At 40.8% G+C, this 23973-nt stretch overlaps 1 protein-coding gene across 1 annotated transcript in view; it reads right to left on the minus strand.

The window, feature by feature from the left end:
• Positions 1-23973, minus strand: part of SLC44A5 (solute carrier family 44 member 5) — a 312707-nt gene that overhangs the window by 156460 nt on the left and 132274 nt on the right. The window contains exon 2 of the mRNA XM_032494583.1: positions 1385-1423. Coding sequence (XP_032350474.1) covers positions 1385-1423 — 39 coding nt within the window. The remainder of the gene's footprint in view (positions 1-1384; positions 1424-23973) is intronic.

A 23973-nucleotide genomic window follows, 5' to 3' on the forward strand; every position in this document is an offset into this window, starting at 1 on the left:
AAGGAAAGTTGCACAGGGGCTCAAGGCAATATCCAATGTTGGGCCTTGTCCTTTTCTTTGACTCTTGCCCCTCCAAGGAGAAGCAGTGCCAGTGGTCCCTCTCACCTTAGGCTATGATACCAGAAGTGGAGGGCTCACTCCTCATTGACTCGTTTATCTTAAAATTCTTGTCAGAAAGATAAAGAGTTTATTTTAGGCCTAATTACTTTATCCTAATTAAGAAGGCAAGGTTTATGAATGAAAATATAACCCTGATCATACTGAGCAATAAAACATAATTTTTGAATCATGATACATTTTTACCCAGAATAACTCACAGACTTCTGATAGCTCCAAAAGGCTTGATTTCTACTTTTTTCTAAGGTAGGAAAAAAAAATGCTGGTACATTTTTCATCCCTAAGGTTAGGAAATCACAAAGGGAAATTTACAGCCTCTACAAAAGATTTTATTACCTACGTTTCCACTTTATAGGATCATGTGTGTTTCACTTTGCAAAATCATTGTGTGGTCAAATAACAAAAGCTGTGTGAAGGAACTTTGAAAACTATAAAATGCTAAGTAAGTGTAGTAAATAATAGAATCTACATAGGTAAAATGTAAATATATGAGTCAAAAAAGCGGCTCTGAGAACAGAGGCAGCAAAGTACATACATGATCAATCTTTTCAGTTGAGGATTTAGAACCCAAGTAACGTTGAAAGTCACAGCAGAAAAGTACTTATTTGTCTATCTCGGGGCGATGGAAGTGCATAAAGGAAGAATAGTTCTTGAAGCCAGCTCTGCTCAAACTTTCATCTGCACGATTCACTTGAGGATCTTGTGCAGATGCAGATTCTGACTCAGTAAGTCTGGAGCAGGGACTAAGACTGCATTTCTAGCAAGCTCCCCTGGTGATACCCATGCTGCTGGTCTACAGACTACACTGGGAGTAGCAAGACTCAACTCTCAGGGGCTGACTGAGGAACGAGCCAGGTATCACAAAACGAAGAGGACTGGGTAAGATAGGGTATCATGAAACATCTAGGAAGCCAGATAGTGGAAACTTTTTATCAGAAAAAGATTTCAGTAAGACATACTGCCGAAGTCATAAGCTGAGATGGAAGAATGGGAAGAAAACACCATGTATGGGATGAACTGGGATCAGGAAGCAGCAGCAGCCAGATGCTGTTCCTCTTGGGGGATTCTCTGATAACCCTAAACGGCAGGACCCTTTCAGGAGGTAGAAATCAGCCACTTGAAAGGACTTGAAAAATCATCAGCAATTAGTCTTGACCAACCAAATATTTAGGAGTTCTTAGATTTTGAATCATGTATTCTTAATAGAAAGACTGTCATAAAGAATTCTTAGACTAACTTAGTACTTAATGCTCAGACTATGACTTACCGTAGATCTTGCCCTCTGAGTAAGGGTCTGACAGTCCGCCTAGGAAAAAGCACAAAGGGCAAACAATCTTTATTTGTAGGAGTTGGTCCCTCTGGCGCTCAATACCCATTTCTCCCTGGCCTACAAATCCTAGTTCTTAAACCAGCATTTTAACACACAGAAAAATATACAGTTAGTTGGGCTGGAGAACTGATACTTAATACCCAAATTTATTGATAATGAGCACTTAATCTTAAGTTTAAAAACCTGCATGCCTATAATAAACCATAATGGAAAAGAATCTGAAAAAGTGTGTGTGTGTGTGTGTGTGTGTGTGTGTGTGTGTGTGTATCTGAATCACTTTGCTGTACACCTGAAAATAATACAACATTATAAATCAACAGTACTTCAATAAAATTTTTTTTTAACTGCTTGAAAATTCTGGAGGTAAGAGGTTTGGGGGTAGGGGAATAAAACCGTTAACTCTTCCATTTTCATCCATGCCTTGTACTACATGGATGATCTATGCAGACTTGCAAAATTCAGCACCAAAATTGAGGCATTTTGTTTACTTTCACTTTATGTTACTACTGAGACCTCAGAAGGCCCATTAGTTGTGAGAAACTTAATATACATTAAATACCTTTAACTACGTGCAGAATAGCCAGTGTAGACTATAGAAAAGAGATGCAATTCGAATTCAGCGGCCACACTTTAACCACATTACGTGTGGCCTTCAACAGAAACTCCCACATGATAGCTGTTAGCACAGCCCATTCAATTTGGAAGGGAAAATGTATGGTTATTTTGGGGGAAGGAAAAAAAAAAGGTAGCAAGCTTCATAATGAACAATGATAGCATCCTAAGGCTTTAGGTTCAAATAATCCTATCCCTATGTTAAACAAAAATATTAATACTTTCTATGAAAACCCCATTCTTTGGTGCTTTATCAGACTTGTCAACCCATTAATGAACACTGTTGAAAAGAATTCCCGCTGTAGACCTGATGGGCAGAAATGACAACGCTTGGTCTGAGTTCTGACTCACAATCATGATGAATCACTGAGAGTGAGAGCTGTGATACAGATTCCAGGGAAAGCATGCATAAACCATATTTGCTTGGAAAAGATAATAATGATGATAATTAAAACAGCAACCAAGTTTTGAATACTTACTATGCGCTAAGCGCCACGCTTCACATCTATCATCCAACTTAACACTCACAAGAACCCTTGCTATGGTCACAACAAACTGATTCACTTCTGAAAAAAATGAAAACTTGAGGTTCCCAGAGGCAATGTGAACCTTAGGGTCTAATCTTTACTTAGAGTCACAAAGCTAGCGAGTGGGGGATCTGAAATGCAAATTTACATCTCTGTGGTTCCAGAAGCCACTCATAACCAGTACAACTACTAGCCTGTATGACTGTCAAATTTACCACTAAAAATAAAGACGATTCACAATGTTTTTTTTTATGACATTCCTCTTCCCCTCCCATACTGTAAAAATCGCAAGGCTGGACTGTATTCACTAGGATGATAAGCATTACCTAACTTCTCAGCTTTTTCATTAGGGACATATGGGTTTCAGACTTATCATTTTGAAAAGCCAAATAAACCCCCACAATGTTATAGGGTGGCCATCTCCCACTGATTTTATGAGACTACTAGCCTACGTGTGCAAGGCTTGGAGCACGAGAGGTAGAGTAAGGTGCCAAGAACCAATACTAACTGCTCCACTCCTGTTCCTGGGCCCTAAGTGACAAAACTTGTCTTTAATCTCCCAACATACTAAAAAACAACAAAATCTGAGGTTTGATTAAAAAAATCACGTCACAGTGGTTTACGTAAAAGACCCAGCAGTGTACCATTCTAATCAAATGCTAGCTTATACAATAACAGTGGTCAGGCCCTGCCTTGAGCCGTCTACTCTGACCCGCCCCCCTCACCCCGCTCCCCCACCTAGTGAAAAAATATATGAATATGACTAATGAACTCCGCCTGCAGGCCCAGCCCCCCCAGAATCAGAGCTGGGCAGGCAGGAAGCAGATCAGGAAATCTCAGCCTTAGCAGATAAGGAGGAAGAGAGCTGTGCACTCACTGTGATAAAGGTGCTTTATAGACATAGTGAAATCCTCACATCAACTATACACTATACATGTGAATATTTCTATTTGATAGCTGGGGATTGTGGAAACTCAAGAGTGTTAAAAGTACTTGACCAAAGCTGCACCGTCTTATTGTTTAAAAACAAAACAAAACAAAGCAAACAAAGCAGGTCTCCTATTTCCCAGGCTGAATATTGCACAATATAATTTTGATTCCTTCTTCCCAGATTTTACACAATGAATTAAAAAATCCAAGTTCTTCTTTTGAGGTGATCAATTTACAAGATGCTTGAGCCAGCTTTCTGTGTCAGCTTATGTCTTTTTCAAAACCTATTTGTGAGAGCATTCATCTTACGCAGACTGCCTTGTGGTGGCACAGAGACCAGAGCCAAGGCATTCTGACCCCGGCGACAGCTGGGAAGACTGGCAGCTAGAGAGAGAGCAGCTCCCGGACGTGCAGCCTGCCTGCTGTATCTGGTGTAGCAGAATCAGCGCAAAGTTGGACTCTGCTTTCCAGTCTGATTGCTGTGCCTTTTACTGCCTTTCCTTCCTTTTGTCTTTCTTGCTTAAAAGGTGTTTAGAGGGATCAGGACTGGCTGGAGATAGGGGTGGAGGAGGGAGCAGCAATGATTGGAGCCAGGCTGGAAACTGGTGAGAGAGTTTCTTGCTGGAATCCTATTAAAAAACCAGGACCCTAATCCCACATTCAAGCTCAACATCACTAATGGTGGGTCAACCCGATACTATGTTTCTCCTGGTGTGATGCAATAGAGATTATACAGTGCACCTGGGACATACTCTAGTCCAAAAATGTTTAATAGGAATCCACCAATCATTTAGATTTAACGTAACCTACACTTTATAGGAAATATAAGAGACAAAGAAACAATAATAAATTGTACTCTTGGGAAGGAACCAAACAAATCCAGAGAGTGAGATATTCTGCAGGACAACTGGCAGGACAACAGGTAGGTATTAGGAGAAAAGGGATCTGCGCCAATCAGAAGACACTTAAGGGGCATAAACCACCAGATGCGAGCCCTGGCCCTGGAGTGGATCCTGGTTTGGACAGAATGCTGTCAAGATGTTTTTTTAGGGGGTGGGGAACTGGGGAAATCTGAATACAGAATGAATATTAGATAAAATTAACGTTCGTTGAACTGAAAAAGTAGAAACTGTTAACTGAAAAAAGCAGGTAGCAAAAAGCATGTAAAGCAAAATCTCATTCTTACAAAAAAATTACAGGTCTGGAAGAAGTATGATAAAAGTTCTATTTGTAGGTGATTAGAATATGGTGCTTTGCAAGTTAAATTTTACTCTGATGTATTTTCTAACTTCGTACAATGTGAATAAAATTTTATATAGTAATACAAATTATTTTAATTAAAAGAATTAGGTAATGAAATGGAAGTGCATGGTCTTTCCCACAGAGCCCATTTTTCAGTACCTGTACTACACAGTCAGTAGAATACTCAGGAATTAAACCCAAAGGCTGATATTCTTCAGTAGGTCCCTAACTTCTGTCCACCCCCCGGGCTCCAGGTGCCAGGACTGAGTCCCAGCTCCTGGAACCTGTGAACTGCTTTAGCATTCCCGTGAGCTGCCCGTGCTTGCCCACTGGGACGAGCCCGTCGATGGGAAGGCCTGGGCTTCTGCCTTCACTTCTTCGCCCAGGGCTCTGTGTCTTTTCCTGAGCTCACTGCCTGGCTTTGACCCTGAGGTGCTGCCTCACTCCTGCCAGCCCCAAAGACTGAATCCTGCTCTCAGGACTACAACTTCCTGGCTTGGAGACGTATGAATAGAGAGAAAGCCCAGAGCCATGATTATCTGAATTTCCAGTATCTTCTGGTGGCTGGAATTGCCACTGCCGTGCTCTGCCTGCCAAATCAGACATGCTCAGGCTGCTGTTCCCAGCAGCTGTGAACAGCTGCTGTTCACAGCCACGCTGTGCCTGGCTTAACACACTCACGTACCGCAGGTCCCAGGCAGCTGCCCGGGCAGTCAGCCTCTGTAGCCGACTTCATTTCTCACCCTCTCCTGGCTTCACCGACCCCCGCTACAAAGACCTGGCCGTCTACAAGCCCAAAACAGACGTGATGCTAAGCCTACATCATCTGAGAAAGAGGCTGGTTGTAAACTCCTTACTGAAGGAGAACAGGACCCAGGGTATGGGCACAACTATGTCCACAGGCTTATTCATTTCTTCCTTCCTTAATTTATTTCTTTATTAGCAAGCATGTATCAATCTCTTATTGGGTCTCAAATACTGTGCTAGGCACTGAGGCCACCCAGGGATCCAAGAGGGAACCCCTGCCCTCTTTAAGTCATCCATAACACTTCAGGATGCTAGACCTTAAGCAAATCAACACACCAATAATTATTTAGTTGCAGGTGTGACATCAGAGATGCTATGAAGGAGAAGTACAAGCTAGGAGGACAATACCTAATCTAAAATTTAAAGGATGAATAAGAGCTGGCATGATGGTTGGCAGTCTTGGCAAAGGGCACAGCGCAGGCAAAGAGCCGGTGACAGGAAGGGGCTTGGCAGCTATGAGGAGCTGAAACAAGGCCAGCGCGGCGGGAAGACCCTGGGTGAGAGGCTGAGTGATAGGAGCCAGGGCTGGAGAAGCAGGAGGGAGGGCAGATGGACACACCTGACTGTCCCCCACCTAGAAGCCCTTTTAGAAATAGATGCTCAAGCACCTGAGGTCGGAAATGGACCTTAGGCTGCTGAGTGTCATCTGTAACCTTTTATGTTTTCCAAAAAGAGAACTGCTGCTGAGTCCAAAAAGGTATCAGTATTCTGGGCATCATGATCGGGTACTAGAAACAAAACAAAGTCACCATCCCATGCATCAGTAACCTTTTTTTTTTTTTTTTTCAAGTCCTAGTAGCCACAATTTAAAGAAAAATGTCGTGGAGTTAGGGAAAGCCCAAAATCAAGAGAGAAAGGGCCAGAAAATGTGGTCCACACATAAAGAGCTTCACACAGAGAGAAAAAAGAGGATGGTGGAGATGACCAAAGGCGACGAAATCAAAGGCTGCACAGTGGTTACAGGGAAGGGGAAGTTGAATGGTACACTTTAGAAATTGGAAATGGTGGATGTTTTATGGAATGTAGAAATGCATTTAGCCTGAAAACAAATACACTTTATACAGATGAGATCAAGCTCTGCTTTGTGCGTGGCCAAGGCCACGGTGGCGTCAGAGAGACCTGGCCCAGCCCTGCCCCCCACGCCCTCTGTGGCCTGGGGCAAGCATGCTGTGTCTGTTTCCTCATCTGTAAAGGGGGGGGGGGGTCAATCCCAGGGCCGTCCTAAGGAGTAAATGACATGATATTAAAATGCTCACCACAGTGTCTGTCAGATAATAGACACTCAGTGAATGAACGTTAACGTCCTTCCTTACAGAACAGGAGCTCTGGCAGATGCTGCCACGTGAAAATAAACTAGGTAGATGAAAAGAAGAGATGATTGATAAAGAAGAGATAATTTTTAAATCACTGATATTTTTTGAAAACAGGTGCTCCTCAAAATGTGCCCACTGGTATCCCTTCCAAAACCACAGCAGCACAATCGATGGTTATTGACATTTATGGACAGCAGGAGCCTCCGATGCTCATTTAAAAATCATGCCCAGGCAGCTTCCACCCAAGGCTGTTTCGGTGTTTATCCACCTGACTGTCTGAGAGCTTTTGCCACCATGATGAACCTCCCCTTCCACAGACACAGACACACGAACCTATGTTTTTCCAGGATTCTTGAACTCACTTTTTTCCACCTGTTCCTCTCTTTCAATGCTCTCCCCAGTTAACCCGTCTTTGTTCCAGATATTCAAAGATAACGTATCTCACTTTTAAACCCTCTCTTAACAGATGTCTTTAATATTGTAGCATGGATTAGCATTGTGCTACACACTGTAGAATGAAATTGGGCAACACATCCATATCAATATGAACTATATTTTAAAAGATATCCTCAAAGAGAGAAAAATAAAACACAAATTTCTTATAGAAATTGTGGCATCTGGGTGATGGATGACAGGCAAGGGGAGGTAAAGAAAAGGATAGGTTTGGCAATAATGATGCCATTTCTGAATTCTTTATGCAATTTATTACCTGCTATACCTATTTATAAGGCTAGTCACATTTCCCAACTTATACTATTGTATATTTTCATTTGTGATTTTTTAAAAAAATCCCTCTGTGCCCCCAACGCCCCCAAAAAAGACCCAGGGTCCACTAAATGAAGATCCATGTGATATCACCTCAAGCAATGTCATTCTAACTAAATCCATGCCTCTCGGATTCCCCTCCTTTGTTCAGATCAGCACTAAGCTTTGAACAAGGAAAGGTGCAATCTCTTTCCATATCAGCTTCTATAATATGTCATAATGCTGGGTGGTGGGGCAGGTAAAAGGAGGAAAGATAGAAATTGGGTAGAAGACATGTGTAGAAGACAGAATCTAACAATGCATGTAGAATCACAAACTTGAAAATGATACTTAAGAGTTTAGTGGAAAACCGACACCATTGATTTTGCAAATTTCGACACTGTGTTTTGGGGGAGGGAGGTTGTGGGAAAGCTTGTTATATTTATATACTATTTTAAATTAAAATTGTGTTGAATTGTTTTTATTCATTCAACCAAAATTTCTTGAGAACCTGCTCTGTGCTAGTAGTGTGGCGTTAGGGCCACAAAGAAATAGCAAGACCCCATCTCTATCTCTGAATAGTCTGCAGTCCAGTGAGGGGGATTTTACCATAACTCTTAAGGCAGTGATGGGACATGAGGGTGTCACCATTACAAGGCATGGGGGAGTGAGATGTTTGAAATACAGAGTTTGGAAGTTAGCAACTTTGGGGATTCAAGCTGGACTAGTAGCATAATGGCGTACCTCATATTTGAATGCCAGAAGCATAGTCAATGTTAGAGTTTTACCCAGGTCCATGACACTAGAGAGCAAAAGATAGATAAAGAAATGGCACTCAAAAAGCCTAACTCATTCCATCCCATTACCTTAAGCATCTTTAGAAAGAGTTGAAGAGGAAGAAAATCTCAAGTGCAATGAGGCAGTTAGAACTAAATATGGCTCATGAAGTGGGTTGGGAAAATGTGTCTGATGCCAAGATACTAGTCAATTTCCCAACCTCCAAGAGACATCTGAAGGTTAGTCTAAAGATCACTTCACATGGATTCTCTGCCTTTGGAGACTGTCCAATTACATCCCCCGATGTAAAGGTCAGAGGCAAAACAACAGCCATTGTTCAGGGCAGGTAGTGGGCAAAGTGAAGAAAAAGGATACACGCTGAATAAGCAAGAGCTACCGAGTACATGATGACGGAAGATAAGGAAAGGATCGGACAGTTGCAAAAGGAGAAAATGAGGACTTCTCTCTTCCGCAGTCATTGACCCATAACCGAATCCAGTTACCACATACAAGGGAACAGAACCATGATCGTAAAGGGAAAACAAGAAACTTCTGCTATGACCCAGCAGGGGGTGAGGTGGGGGGAAGGTTGGAAAGAGGAAAATAAAGACAAGAAGAGAGAGGTTATTACATATGCACAGACACATGCTAAATAGGACTTTTTTTCTGTGACATTTTTCCATCTTTATTCTAAGCAGCTGCCACACCACAATGATACACTTTACTATTGTTGTCGTCGCCATGGAAGTTTAGACAATGTGCCAAAATACAACTGTGAGTTCCAAGTAGTCCATATCCTCAGATGAAAATACTCCCTATTGGATGACGTTCACGATGATTTATGAATTTTGCAAGATTTCTCATCTCGAACTCCAAAGGAGTTGAGAATGACAGTGTTCAGTCTGCCTTCAGTATTTAATTAAACTGAGCAGATTTTTTTCAGCAGGATTTCATGAGAGGAAAATAGAAAACATACCATTTCAAAATACTGCTCAAACACAGAGACATGACATTTTTAATGCAATGATAAGGTAGTTGTTTTATTTGTCTGTAAATTCTGTAAGTACGAGTGTTATGTCCTTTTATCCTGGTAGCTCCAGTGCATAGCACAGCTAAGCATTCAATAAATGTTGAATAAATAAATTAAATAATGTTTCAGTTACTGAGGAGGGGGAAAAAAAGTAGATTCTGTTACCACTTAGAACAAGGAGAACCAATTTGTGACATGAGAGCTTCCCTAACTACATCCTTGGCTTATGTCAAATATCTCAATCACAGTGTTCTACACCTTAAGCCTAGACACAGCCTCAGACTCCTTCTCAACACAGGACTGCAGGGAGCAGCCTATTAAATTGAAGTTGGCATTTAGAGTGAAATCTATTCCTATCCCTGAAATAGAAGTCTCCATCAAGCAAGCCACAAGCAGGAAATGTTTTCCCAGAATTTCTCCTCTGGTGTCAACACAGAAATTAACAGTTCTGATAATTGTCATATGCACAAATATATACACTTTAGAGTCTGTTATTCTGTCTTCTTCTTCCTCTGTTACAATATTTTCTGCATCCGTAAATCTTGAGCAGACCATAGGCCCAGCACAAGACAACTTTTGCTGATATCTTTGTTATAAGTAAAATTACTTTGTGCACTTAGACTATTACAATATTTATAAAATTTGACACCAATTTTTCTATTATCCAAGACCTTGTATATTTATTTAAGGTCTGTCTGGATTACCATGGAATCACTAGTTCTCAGCACATAGGAGGTGCTCAATAAATATTTATTGATCAACTGGATTATAAAATTTACAGGTCCTACAACTTCCTTTATTACCGTATTCACTTAACCTGTGAAGCACAGGTATCTGAGACCGTTTCTGCCTGTTCTGAACCCAGCAGAATACCCCACAATAAAATCTGCTACCCACAAATTACCAATTTTACTCTTAGCCAGGTCTCTGGGTTAATATGACCCATGCCCAGTGGTATTTTTCTTATTAATTTATTTTCCATTAGCAGGTTGGCAGGTTGGCAGGTTGATTCTGAGAATAGTCTGTTGTCACACGCCAAAAATCCATACACAGCTAGTGATAAACAGCGTCTCAGACATCCTACGTGAGCTGGAGGTTCTACCCTCCTAAACTTTCAGCAGTACGTGGCTTACTTTTCTTCCCTTGTCTGTTGTCTTAGTGTTTCTTTTGTGCTCAGTCTCTGATGCCACCAATTCTGAATATGGATAACCGAGCCCAGCAATCAGGAGGAACCCTGATTCTTTCACCTTTTTTCTATCAGCATCTTTTCATCTAGAGCATCTTATCTTGATTCATTACTCTCTTTGCCCTCCTGGCTTTTGACCAAAACATATAGAGTTGTCAAAAACATCCTGTGCTCAGGATGTCCATGCTTTGCCTAATTGTCCGGGATCTCCACTACCCTCTTCTGTAAATGACACTCTTGTTGACCACTGACTTGGTCAAGATCGGGTTTGAACTTGCTACACCAGCTTGGGCTTTTTGTCTTGGACCGCCTTTTCCTCTCTGTGAAGGTAGGACTGCACCAGCAATTGTTCAAAAGATCTTTCAGTCCAAAAATGTTTACTGAGTACCTACTTTATTCAAAACACTGTGCAAGGCACCAGAGCCAACAAAGAAGAAGACAGACAGAGACTTGCTCTCAAGAAGCTCACGTTCTAGTAAGAGAAGAACATGACCAATCAACTTACAATTAATTTTCGGGTTACACTTGTGTTGGGGTGCCATAAAGAAGGAGGATCAGGTGCTAGAAAAGCAGAAAGCAAGGAAACCCATCTGAGAGTTAAGAGAGGCTTGTGTTAAGTGTTGAGAGGAAGGAATTAAATAGACTGAACTCTAGGAGGATGTTCAAGGCAGAGGGAACAGCACACACGAAGCCTACGAGGAAGCATGCACATTTCAAGACCTGGTAAAAGTCCAGCATAACTAGAAAGAAGGAAAAAAGCAAAAGGGAGAACACAGGAACAATAGGTGGAAGGCTCTACATGGGGACTTGTAGACTAGGATTTTTTATCTCCAATGTGACATCAGTGGGAAGCCACTGCAGAGTTCTAGGCAGAGGAGTACTGTGTGTTTTTCAAAGATTAGTCTGGCTTCAGCATGGAAGATGAATGGAGGGAAATAAGAATGATGCAAGGAGACCAGCAAGGGGACTGGGGCAGTGTTCTAGGTGAGAGATGATGGTAGCCCAGCCGAAGAAGATGCCAGTGGAGATGTAGAGAAACAGACTGACACCAAGGCATTTGATTGGTTAAAGTGATAGAATCTGAGCACAGTTACGAGGAGGGGGAAAGAGGAGCTCATGATGAGGTCTGTGTTTCTGGATTGGACCACTAGGTACACGGTTGTACACGGAAGGGTTTGAGTGGAGGGAAGAGTAGCAAAGGCTGCACTTACAACAGAAAGAAGAGGCCAGATCACGCAGGGCTCCAAGTCGGAGGAAAAACTCAGGATTTTATCCTAAATGCAATACATGTTGTTCACGACCTTCATAAATTCTAATTTGTATTATGAAAAAAAACAGTTATTTAAAAGAATTTTATGAATTGGTTAAAAATAAAGCAGGGTGAACTTTAAACCATGAAGGAGTAATTGCCTTCCTGCCCTATATAAACAGGAAAACAGAACAAAAAATTTAAAAGAAGTGTTCAGAACATGGGACTGTGATCTCTGGAGGAAAGGAAACACAGCAGGTGAACCCTATGGTTGCCCCACATTACCACCTGGAAGCACGTCCAGGCCACAGCACCTCTAAAGGAGGAAGCCTAACAGCCCAGTGGCTTCACTGAATCAGAGTTTGAAAAGGCAGAGATGCCTAAAATGTGTGGGCAGAGTATCAAGAATATTACAGTGTCAACTGGTCTGATACATACATAACCAGTGTTCCACAAAGGGGGAGAGGGACAGAAAAACATACGAAAAAATAACAAATGAAATGTTTCCCACTTTGATAAGCCCACAGAGTTAAGCATCTCAACAAACTGCAAGCAGAACAAACATGAAGAAAACCAGAAAACATCATAGTCAAGTGGAGGAGGAATAGCAAAATAGAAAATAAAGCCTTAACAGCAGCCAGAGAAAGTTCAGAGTAAGAAAGATGAGCATGAATGAGCATAGACTTTTTATCAGAGACAATGAAGGACATCTTTAAAGTGCTGAAGGCGGGTGGGAAAGTACTATTAGCAAGAAATTCTATATCCAGACAAAAATCTTTCAAAAAACGAAGACAAAGACTTTTCTCAGACAAGCAAAAGGTGAAAGAATCCATTGCCAGATCCGTATGTTATGCTAAAGGAAGTTCTCTAGGCAGAAGGAAAGTGGTACCAGATAAAACGGTGAATCTACACAAAGTAGTAAGAGCAACAGAAGTGGTGTACGTATGTATATGGGTAAATATCAAAACATTTTCTCACCTTTAATCGTTTAAATTGATCACAGACTGCTCAAAGCAAAAATAACAGCAGTATATTGTGGCCTTCGTAACACACAAGGAATCGAAATTCTTGACAATAATCAGACCAAGGAGAGGAGGGGGGTGATGGAGCAACTATAAGATTCTTACAATATATATGGAGTGATATAATATTATTTGAAAGCAGACTATCATATGTTAAAGATGTGTACTATAAACCCTAGAGCAACAACTAAAAAATAAAAGACAGGAATATTAAGGTATTTTAAAATATACTCTAAGTATATTAAAGTACGTAAAGTATTAAAGTATTTTTACAGCATGTCATTTGTGTAACTCTAAGAACATAAGCATCCCAAACTCATTTCACAAGGCTGCACACAGGTGTATTTGAGGACAGGAAGGGGTTGCCAAATACAGAAATTTACTAGAGAGCTGGCCCAAGGCAGGGCAGGGGAGAGGAGAGGGTGCAGACTTCAGGGGTGTTAAAGCATTGTTGGCCATAAAATGGAAAAATTAAAACTATCCCATCAAAAGAAGGAAAGAAAAGAAAAGAAGGATAGAACAGATGGGACAAATACAAGATTCCGGGTTTAAACTCAACTCTATTGATAATTAGATTAAATGTCAATTGTCTATAAACACTTCAATGAAAAGACAGAAACTGTCAATTTAGATAAATAAGAAAGCACAAGACAACTAGCTGCTGTCCACAGAAACATAAATCCTGGGTTTGACTAAGTTTTCAGTATACATTCCTCAATTTCTCAGCCTTTGAGTGCTTTGAGTAGAGCCTCTAAGTTTTCAGATTATTTTGGTGTGTATAATGTTCTTCACTCAGTAAAAGGAAATACTTTTTTATTGATAAATTAAACATTGTTTTCTCAATAACTATATCTTGATAATTGTACAGGCTGGCTTATAAAGGAATCTAGAAAATGCAAGCCTACTCAAGGTTAAAATTTCTACTCTCTTTGCTTTATCACTCTCTGTGAAGTGGAAGACTTCATAGCCCATTGTTGGATTATTAAAACACCTCATGGCCTTAAAAGTGTCTTCCCTGACACCTGCATGTTATAAGCCATACTTGATAATGGCTGCAGAGTAAATTTATGAATTCCACAAAAATGAGAAGAGCAATTATTTAGACATTTAAGAAATGATCTCTTTGGAATTTAATATAATTGTACTGTTTCAGAAGGGAGATTGAAGGGTCCACTTCAAATACTGTCCTTTCAGAACAATTACTCACCAAAAAAGAGCTTTAAAATAGGAACCATACGCTGTTAGTATAAAAATATACCTATGTATTACTAAATCATTCTATATCATTTTTATTAGCAAAGACAAAATGATCTAGAACTCATGACCCTATGGGTGCTTTAGCACAACCACCATCATCTTTAAGATACCCTATTTGGCTCAAGGATGGCAAACTTGAGGAGGAAATAAATAAATTGCTTCTTAATCTATTTATACAAGTATACAGATAGGTTAGAGATTTAATGTAGGTCATTAACCATATGCACAAAAAATTAATAGATGACAGCCCAGTTATTCCTCTCATTTTAATTTTTCTTTCAACAGAAAGAGGGTGCCAGTGACCTACTGCACTGTTGTGTGCTGTGGTTCACTTTGCTGACTGCACAGAGACACTATTTCAGAATTGTTCTCAGTGGTGCTGTAGTGGTCTGAGAAATTTACTAAGTCTTTCCTCTTCTTTCATTAAGAGCACCATTTTGTACACAGCTCCTGAAGGGCAGACTGCTGGTTATTCATTTTATATGTCATTAGCTCACTGCTGCTTTCCTACAGGGGACCAAAACATAATAGGAGAAAGGAAAATGGGTAGGTAGGAAAAAAACCTTGTGTTATATAAGCTTTGTTTACAAATCATAAAATCGTATAGGACATGAAAGTGAAATTTTCTTTAGATGAACACTGTTACTCATTTGGAAAAACGTACTTGGATGGGCCACTTGAAGTGTGGATCTTATATTAAGGATCGTCAAGGAACTGCTATCCAGGTGACAAGGAGAGGAATTCCACAAGATGTGATCATACGTTGTGGTCATATCCTATGAAAGCCCCAGGTATTCAATAAAATTACTAACTTCAGGAAATATTTGGCCAAAGAGAATTTGGTGTGAGTGAATGTGTGTGTGCGCATGTGCGAGTGCATGTGTGTGTGAGAAAAAGGAGAATGGGCTCTTCATCCAGAGTGACGTGATGTAAAATTTGGACATGTGTGGGAAACTGAATGACCTTTCTGGCCTGAACACTCTGTGACTTCATGTCACAGAGTGACCCGACAGTACTTCCAAGAGCTATGCTTTGTATCGGGGTTGGTTATGACACATCTGAACCCTTCCCGAGGCTGTCAGCTCACCGAGGGCCAGGAGACAGCCTTGCTCATGTCCTCAGCCCATTGCCCAGAGTACAGAGCACAGTGTTTTGCCCTTTGCAGGCCTTCAGTGAATAACTGTGCAACACATGGAAATACAGTTATCTTTTGACAAGCTTGCTTTGTTCCCCCCTTCAACATATTGGTTAGATAAAAACTTAAGTAAACATGAGTTTAGGAAAATTATCCCAAATCAACTGATACCACACACAACAAGAGATGCTTTGGCTGGGGGAAATGTTGATGCCACTAACAGAAACAGAACTGGAAATAGGATTTTGAGTGTGGAGCAAGTTTTACATATGAAGTTCGAGATTTGCAGATACTAACTGCTATATATAAAACAGATAAACAACACATTTATGCTGTACAGCTCAGGGAATATATTCAATATCTTGCAGTAACCTGTAATGAAAAACTATGAAAACGAATGTGTGCGTGTATACCTATGACTAAAACATCAGGCTGTACACCAGAAACTGACACAGCACTGTAAACTGACTGCACTTCAATAAAAAGTAATTAATTAATTAATTACAAATGAAGCTATTAGAATGCTTGGTGGTTGTGTAACACCTTGAGTGTATGAGGGAGGACCTGTCTGTTCCCGTTTGCTGGCAAGGGCGACGTGAATCTTCCCACAAAGCAGGATGATCGAATGACCAAGCTGGAACTTGGTCCCACATTTTGACTCTAGGTCTGGTGCTGTTTCCACTACCCGCAGCTGCTTTCTGCTTTAGACTCGGACTGAACAGAAACCAGCTCTCTTCCATTCCTGCTGCCTTCATGTGCTTAAAAAAAAAAAAAGCCCCCCCCCCCAAAAACTTCCTTCCATTTTTCTCTGCTCCAAAAATTCTCAAGGCTCAAACTACTTCCACTCATTGGCATTAAAACCTGGTTCTTTCCTCAAATGCATCCTTTGCAAGGATTAGAAAAAAGCATCTCTGGTGTGGGCTGTATTATTCCCACTGCCCAAAAAAAAGCAGAAAGCTACAGTACTCTCTATGGAATGAACACCTCTAGTAACTTCTCACACATAGGGCAATTTCATAGATACACCATAAAACAATCCTTAGCAATCTGTTTAGTAAGGTCAAGCTTCCTCAGCAAACAATGAAATACAAACGCCTCCTCCTGCATTTTCCTACGGCTGGTAGAACTAAATTAGGCAGTTGTCTGCTTGTTACATGAATCTTCCACCAACTCAGCTGTAGCCAACAGAAATATTGATCTAACACAAAGCAAGGGAGCTAATATCTTTGAAATATTGCTTGGTCATTGGTTATTTCCCTTAAAATGTATATTTTAATTTATGTTTAATCATAAATTCCTAACTAAGGTCTATCAGTGAAGGATTTTTAGAAATGAGGTTTTTGCATCACGTTTTGCTGGGTTACTAACATTCCATTTAAGAATACAGAAGCAGAGAAGTTCAATGTTTGCCGTGTTAATATGTGCCTGGCTCTCTTTGCCCTGCCTCTTTTGGAAATTGCTATGGGCTCCACACTCCTCGGACACTCTTATCTGTTTACTAGCTGTCAAAGTAAATTTATAGTACTGAGTGACAGCATTAGAAAGCTTGGGACACGCCTTGCTGAGCACACACAGATACACTTGCATATCCATTAAGTTGAAATTCTGCCAAGAACCTATTAACCAATTCTAATGAACTGTTGTTTTCCATTTAAAACACCATTAGTTTCCTATGGTTTGTTGCTCAGGGTATAAGGAGCAAAGACACCAGCAAGTGGCTAGGAAAGGTGTTGCTTTGCTGGAAGCCCGTACTTCCCTGGAGAATTGGAACTTGGCTTTCGTATGTGTCACTTTCTTTCCACTTCTGGAAGTAATCAGGCACTGCAAAGGTCTGGGACCACGTCCCAGAATACAGAAGGCGTTTTAACACATCTCATTGTGTAAAGATTCTGGATAATTTACTTTGCCATCTGCTAAGCATAAGCTTGTTGTGTTTCTAAAGATTGTAATACTGACTGTATAAAACTGACAACTCTCAGTCTACAGCTTTACATGAATAGATCAACAAAGAGACTCTGACTCTGCGTTTGAAGTTTTCCCCTAAGACAGTGTTAAATATTTGATACACTATCATGCTTTTTCATAGCAAAGTCCTTTGCAACAACAAGAGTCAGAGTTCTATTGATAGCGAAAATGACAAGTCAGTAGAAAAAAAAGGTTTCTGTTTTTGTGAGGTTTGAACATCTAAGAAGATGAAAGATGAAGGATTAAGATGTCAAAAATGGGATTTTGTTTCATTTAAAAAAAATGCATTCTCTACATCAAGTGCAGGGAATGTGATTTTAAGTTCCAGTATCTCAATAGTTTTTTCTCATAAAGAAGATGTAATGTGAAGAATTTAGTGAGCCAGTTGTACCCTTCAACTCAGCAGACAACAAAAACATACACAAATGATTCATTTGAAAAATATAAGCAACCCCAAAAATACTAAGTACATTTCTCAACAACAGGAGGCATTTGATGGTAGGAAGTGTTACAAATAATAGCACTGTTCCATTGAGTTCATTTTTTTTTTTCATACAATTTCAGCTTCCTTTCCAGGTTGTTAAAACTTTTATCTTTATTACCTTGTAACTCTTTAAAACACAACTTGTCCAAAAGTTGAGACAGGATAGTAAATCTAACTGTGCTAACCAAGTGGAAGGTGAAACGAAAGCCACAGTGGAGAGGAGGCAAAGTACCGTGCAGGGGCAGCCCAACCCGGGGAAGGGCCCCCGCGGCATCTGCACGTCTCCTGCAGGTGCGCGCACTGAGGCACGCTAGGAACAGTCATTAAGCATTGGGTGGTTGGTTGAATAAAAAAAGACACATGAGCAGTAAAGAACTTTGTAAACTGGAACAACTGAAACCAGAGAGAAAGGGCAAAACTAACAGTGTGAAAGTGGCAGATGGTCAATAAAGCTGTGGAGCCCTGAAGTCTGTAAACGTGCAGAAGCATTACCCTTTAAAGGAACGCCGTCAGCAGCCAACGGGCTGAGACCCAGTGAAGAGAGAGGCCGCACAGATGATTATCTTCTCAGGAACCCAAAGGCTGTCAAATAGACTGGCCAACTTAATTAAGAAACTTGTTTTAGATCTGCAAAGTCTCTCCCAGTCATTCTCCTGGAGAGTGAAGACGTGGTAGGAGCAGCCCCTACATGAATTCTACCAGGACTAACAGTGCTGTGTTCTGAATGATCTGAATGTGCCACGACCAATACTGTCCCCCATGTTGGATCTCACAGTTCTACCCACGCTATACTACAATGTACCACCTATGTTAGCAGCACCTTGGACAGAAACTAGCAGAGCAAGGATGCTCTAGGACGGGTCTCACTGCCAGATCCTCACTGCCACCACCAACCCTTTCAGTGTCCCTTTTCTGTTTCCTTCAGGAAATGAGTTTTCTCATGCTTTTGCCTGTATTTGATTTTATTAGCCCCTAAGAAATGTCCCTTGACTGTGTACAAGAAGGGAAAGTGTCTGAGGTTTTACTGGCTTTATTGGCCAGGGATGGTCAGTGCAATTAACTTCCTACTGACTACACCTTGGCTCAAAGAACAATGGAGGATTTTAAGAATCAGGTGATCTGGACATGGTCACACTGAGGAGGAGAGTAATTAGGTGGGTTCTTTCTGATAAGCTAATTTAGCAACTAAGCTACACTGTAGTAGGGTTTAGATAGAGTGGAAAAATCTGACTCTGAAAGTCATCCATGTGTGGATTCACTGTGCTTTCTTTTCTCCTAAATTTCTCTTATGCTTTTCTTTTACACATTTAATTTTTTGCCTTTTACCTATTTTTTAAGTTCATTGAAAGGCAGCATAAAGAGCAAGAAAAAAAAAGAACAGAGTTGTAGAAGGCTTTAAAATAAAAATAGACACTGGAATCACTTCTTGCAGAGCAAAAAAGAAAAAAGAAAGAAAAAAAGAGCAGAAAAAAACCACAGGCTATTGGTGAGAAGACTGGAGTTTGAATGTTATTTCTGCCCGTTACTTCTCTAGCCCCCAATTTCTTCACACTTAAAGTGATACCAGTACTTGCCTCTTAAGGTTGTGATGAAGACTGGAAACGAAGTATGAAAACTGTTTGGCACAGGCTAGACAGTCAAAATGGTAGCATGTGTTACTATTTAAAAAAAAAAAAAGAATCCTAATCTTACTTCAGAAGAACTAATGCAAAAGGTCATTTTTAGAGCGAGGCCAGGAATGCAAGGTCCAGAAAGGTAGTGGTTGCATCCTAAAGCGATGCTTAGGAAAGGGCTGGGCCAGTCTCCCTGCCCAGCCTCTCTCTCTCTCTGACTGGCTGTGATTGGTCCTTAATAGGAATCTCTTTCTCATTACAGACCACACACACACAAAAAAATCACCTCCCTAACTACAACATATGCCACATTTCTCTCATCCATTCCCTTCTCTTTGCTCTCAATGCTGCCCACTTCCTTTTAGGGCCTTCATATCTTTGTCCTGGATTATTTGATTTCTTAAAAACTTTATCTGACTCTGGTTCCCTTTTCAGTCCTAGCAATTCTATGTATTATTAATAGATTGATTTTCCCAAATCACAGTTGGATTCTGGCACTCTGCTCAAAAACACTTAATAGCTCCCTAGTACCTGTGAACTAAAACCCAAACTTCCCGGCCAACAATTCAAAAGCATCCATGACCTAAGTCTGAGTTACCTTCCCTGCCTTACCTCTATGACTGTCAGTCAAATAACTTACTGTTCCCTAAATATAGCCCCACTCTCTCTCTTCTTGTTTTCCTCCATGTGAACTGTTTGCCCTCCCATCTCTGCATGTCTCATTTTCAGCTCCAACGCCCTTTTCCTTCAAAGTCTTTCCCTGTCTGCTTCTATGAACTCTCTCTCCATCTTCTGAATTTACATTCCACTGCCTTACCCCTCCCCAATTCAATCTGAGCAATGGAAAGGTAGGTCTATATCTTTTTTGTTTTGTAATGCTTCCAGTGCTTAGAATAAGATTTCACATGTTACAGGCAATTATTTTTAATTAGGTAAATACATGAACAAAGTAAAAGTCTTTTGGATACAAATCTCTATGAAAGAAAACAACAAAACAGACCAGGGAACAAGGATATATTTTCCTGATTAATCATACAAACAATACTACAGAAAGTCACACCCAGCCAGGTATAGTGGATATTTTTTTCCCTACCAGCTGCTCAACATCTGAGCTCCCTTCCTACATTTGGAGGATGCCTCACATATGAAGAAAGAGTCCACCACCCACTATAAAACTAAAAAGGAGACACTCTCCCAGCCTCTCTGGCAACTAGAACATGGCACCTGACCAAGGTCTGGCCCAACAGCCGAGGCCACTCGGGACTTTGAATGAGGAGCTGGTGGCAAAAAGAAACAGAGAGAGGAGAGTCCATTCTGGTGGCCCTGGCGGCAACAGAGATGCACTGTCTGCAGGTGTAGCAGTGCCATCGTGCCAGCAGGTCAAGCTGCAACATCCGAGGCTCAGCCCAGTGGCCATGACGCCCTGCAGGACTGGTGCTCACAATACCGGCTGAGCTTCCTGGAGCCCAGCTCCACTTTGTTCTGCCTCTTTTTCTGGGGCGGGTTCTCCAGCATTCCCAGCAGCTCTGTCAGCTATGCAGATGCCAGTCGATAAATCCACTTCCTGCTTAAGTCAACCAGGGTCGGGTCCCGCTTCTCATCCCCCCTTGCCCTGGACTGATGCACCAGGCTTGCAACGTTGTTGGGGGACCCTTCTACACCACAGCAAGAAGCTCTCAGCTGTGTTTGCATCCTCATTATTTCACACCATTAAAAGTTAACGGCCCTACATGCTACCTTCATTAATTTTTAGGCAAACGTGTTTTAAAGTCAGATTGAATGTTAATCTCTATAAATAAGTTATTATTTACTTCTCCTAAACAAATCAGTCTGAATTAGAGCTTGCCATCAAGATCCCAGTCATGCACTGAAATTCCAAAACATACTGAAATAGAAAAACACCTTCAATAATAAATTCTTTCAAGATTGGGCCACTTCTATTGCTGTAGACTTACAAAATACTAGCAACAGTTAGATTTTACACCTCTGATATGCCTATAAACTCATAATTTCCCTATCAAATACATCAGTAATTAATCATGTCTCAAGAAAACCACCAATATTTATAAATAATCCAGATATGGGGCATGGCTTTGTGGTTAAAAGCATGGACTCTACTGCCTGGAGTCAATTCTCAGGTTGTGGTGGGATCTTGGATAAATTACTATTAAATCCCTTATGCCTCAGTTTTCCTACCTTTAAAGTGGGAATAACACATGAGTTGTTGTAAGGATTAAATGAGATATGATACACATAAAGTGATTAAAATAGTACCTGACCCTTAGTAAATACCAACGAAATGTCTGCTTTTATTAGATCCCAGAAATGCCCTATAGAGGAAAACTACTAGAATGTGGGACAGTCATTTGTGCTATTAATCAAATAAAATTCTCACTCCTTCTAGCTCATGGTACCCCAGATCTCCCTTGTTGGGTGGGGCCATGTTTCTGTCTGGCCAATGAACAACTGAATTGGAGTATTTATACGGGAGCATGAGATTCTCCAGAGCATCTTTCCTTCTGACACGGCAGCTAGGAATGTTTGACAGGGTGGAACCTGGAAGACTAGAGCAATTGAAATGAGCAGAGCCTCTCTGCTGTCCTGAGATGGAATACATCACATAAACAAAAGATAAGCTTCTGTTGTTTCAAGCTTCTGGCATCTGGGGGAGTATTGTTTCAATGCATAATGTTGACTGTCCTGAGTAACGCAGAAAGCAAGGCAATCATCTGGATATTTCAATTAAATATTTCTCTCTATTCCAGTGAATGACACCCTCAGGAATACCTAGCATTGGGTAACACCGGTAAAGAATAATTTGAAGAATGCTGCCAAGGTCAGCGATGTCCCCAGATATCTGCCTCGTCTCAGCCTTTCCTCTGGGGTCTGACACTTCATTCTGAAGGTATTTTGGAAATCGTTCTCAAGTTGTCCATTTAAATAAGGCAAAAAACCCTGGGATAAGTAATAAATAAACCATCAAATCTTTATACATTCAAGTGAACGTATTTATCCAATCCATTTCCAGGAAGAATCAGGGCAGCATAAGAGTTATGTTGGAAGATAAACTTGGAAGGTCTTCCTGATACATAAATCAGGAAAGAATTTTGTGTACAGGGGAAACCATGGAGGCTGTTCAATTCTAGAAATAGTTATCTGGTCCATGCTCACTTTTTTTTTTACATTTTTTTAATTGAGTTATAATCATTTTACAATGTTGTGTCAAATTCTAGTGTAGAGCACAATTTTTCAGTTATACGTGAACGTACATATATTCCTTGTCACATCTGTTTTCGCTGTGAGCTACCACAAGACCTTGTATATTTCCCTGTGCTGTACAGTATGATCTTGTTTATCTGTTCTGCATATGCCTGTCATGCTCACTTTATACTGAGACAGACCCAGCCAATTACAAGAACTACCCCAAGTACAGCCTCAGTGACCTGACCAACTTAAGTTACTGCAAGGCTCATATCTGACTCCCATATCAGGATTTTAACCACTATACCTGCTGTTCCTTTGTCAGTTTGAAGGCAAGGGACCAAGAACGGTTGAAGAGAAAGAGGCAACAAAGCAAACACACAGAAAGGAGAAGAAATCGGGTGGAGAGCAAATCCCTGCCAGAGGTCCAGTCGCATTTCTGTCAGTGGGTTGCCTCAGAGAGCCCTGCGTCCTTCCTTCTGTTTAAGTGGGCCTTATGTTCATTTCTTTTACTTACCATCAGGAGGGTCCTGACTAACTTAAGTGCTTGATTCCTAGATCCACCACTTACTGGCTATTTGAATCTGGGTAATTCACTTAACATCTTGGTGCCTCAGATTTCTTCTCTGTAAAATTACAAGAGGAGTTACTGTTAGAATTACACAAAGCAATGAACGCCAAGTGCTTAGCCCAGGGCCTAGCATTCGGCACACACACGGGAAGCGTCAGCTGCTATCATTATTCTCATCACATTTTCAACTCTAATGGGGTCCTTTTGCCAGAATACCCCAAAAGCACTGGCAGCACTGTTTCTGAAAGTGTGTGAAAATTAGTCTTGGAAGATCCTCCAAGTCTAGGAAGGCAAGTCTCCATGCTGTTTATAATTCTGTTGGAATGCCAAGTTAATACAGCAGTTGCTCGCCTAAGCAGTTGCTGGATTTTTAAATCTTCCATTGAGTTAACCTCATATGCTTCTCTGAAAATCGAAGATTGGATTTGAGCTGGGACGAACACAGAGAAGTCCCTTAGCACATTTTCGATGAGTCTAGAAAACTTGTATTGTTTTCCTCTCTGCATTAACCGTATCAATACATACTTCAGAAAGCTACTTCCAATCTTGTTTCCTCAACACCCCCTCAGATGTCCTACTACCTACATCTCTATGATCTCAAACCATAAGATGCAATGAAATGCATGTGTTTTGAAAAAAAAATTTTTTTTAACCTCTTCTAGTCATAGCCCCTTTCTCAATGTCTAATCTTCCTCGGGGGAAAAAAAAAGGCTGACCTGTGTAGTCTCTATCCTTTAGACTTTTATCTCTGGATTATGATAAGATCTGGCTGTAGCTGGAGGAAAGAAATACAGAGCCACTGGGCACTAGAAATACAGTGATCTCAGGTATAAACAAGAAAATTAGAAGTCATCAGTTTTT

The sequence above is a fragment of the Camelus ferus genome, chromosome 13, assembly GCF_009834535.1.
Source record: "Camelus ferus isolate YT-003-E chromosome 13, BCGSAC_Cfer_1.0, whole genome shotgun sequence".
Lineage (NCBI taxonomy): Eukaryota > Metazoa > Chordata > Mammalia > Artiodactyla > Camelidae > Camelus > Camelus ferus.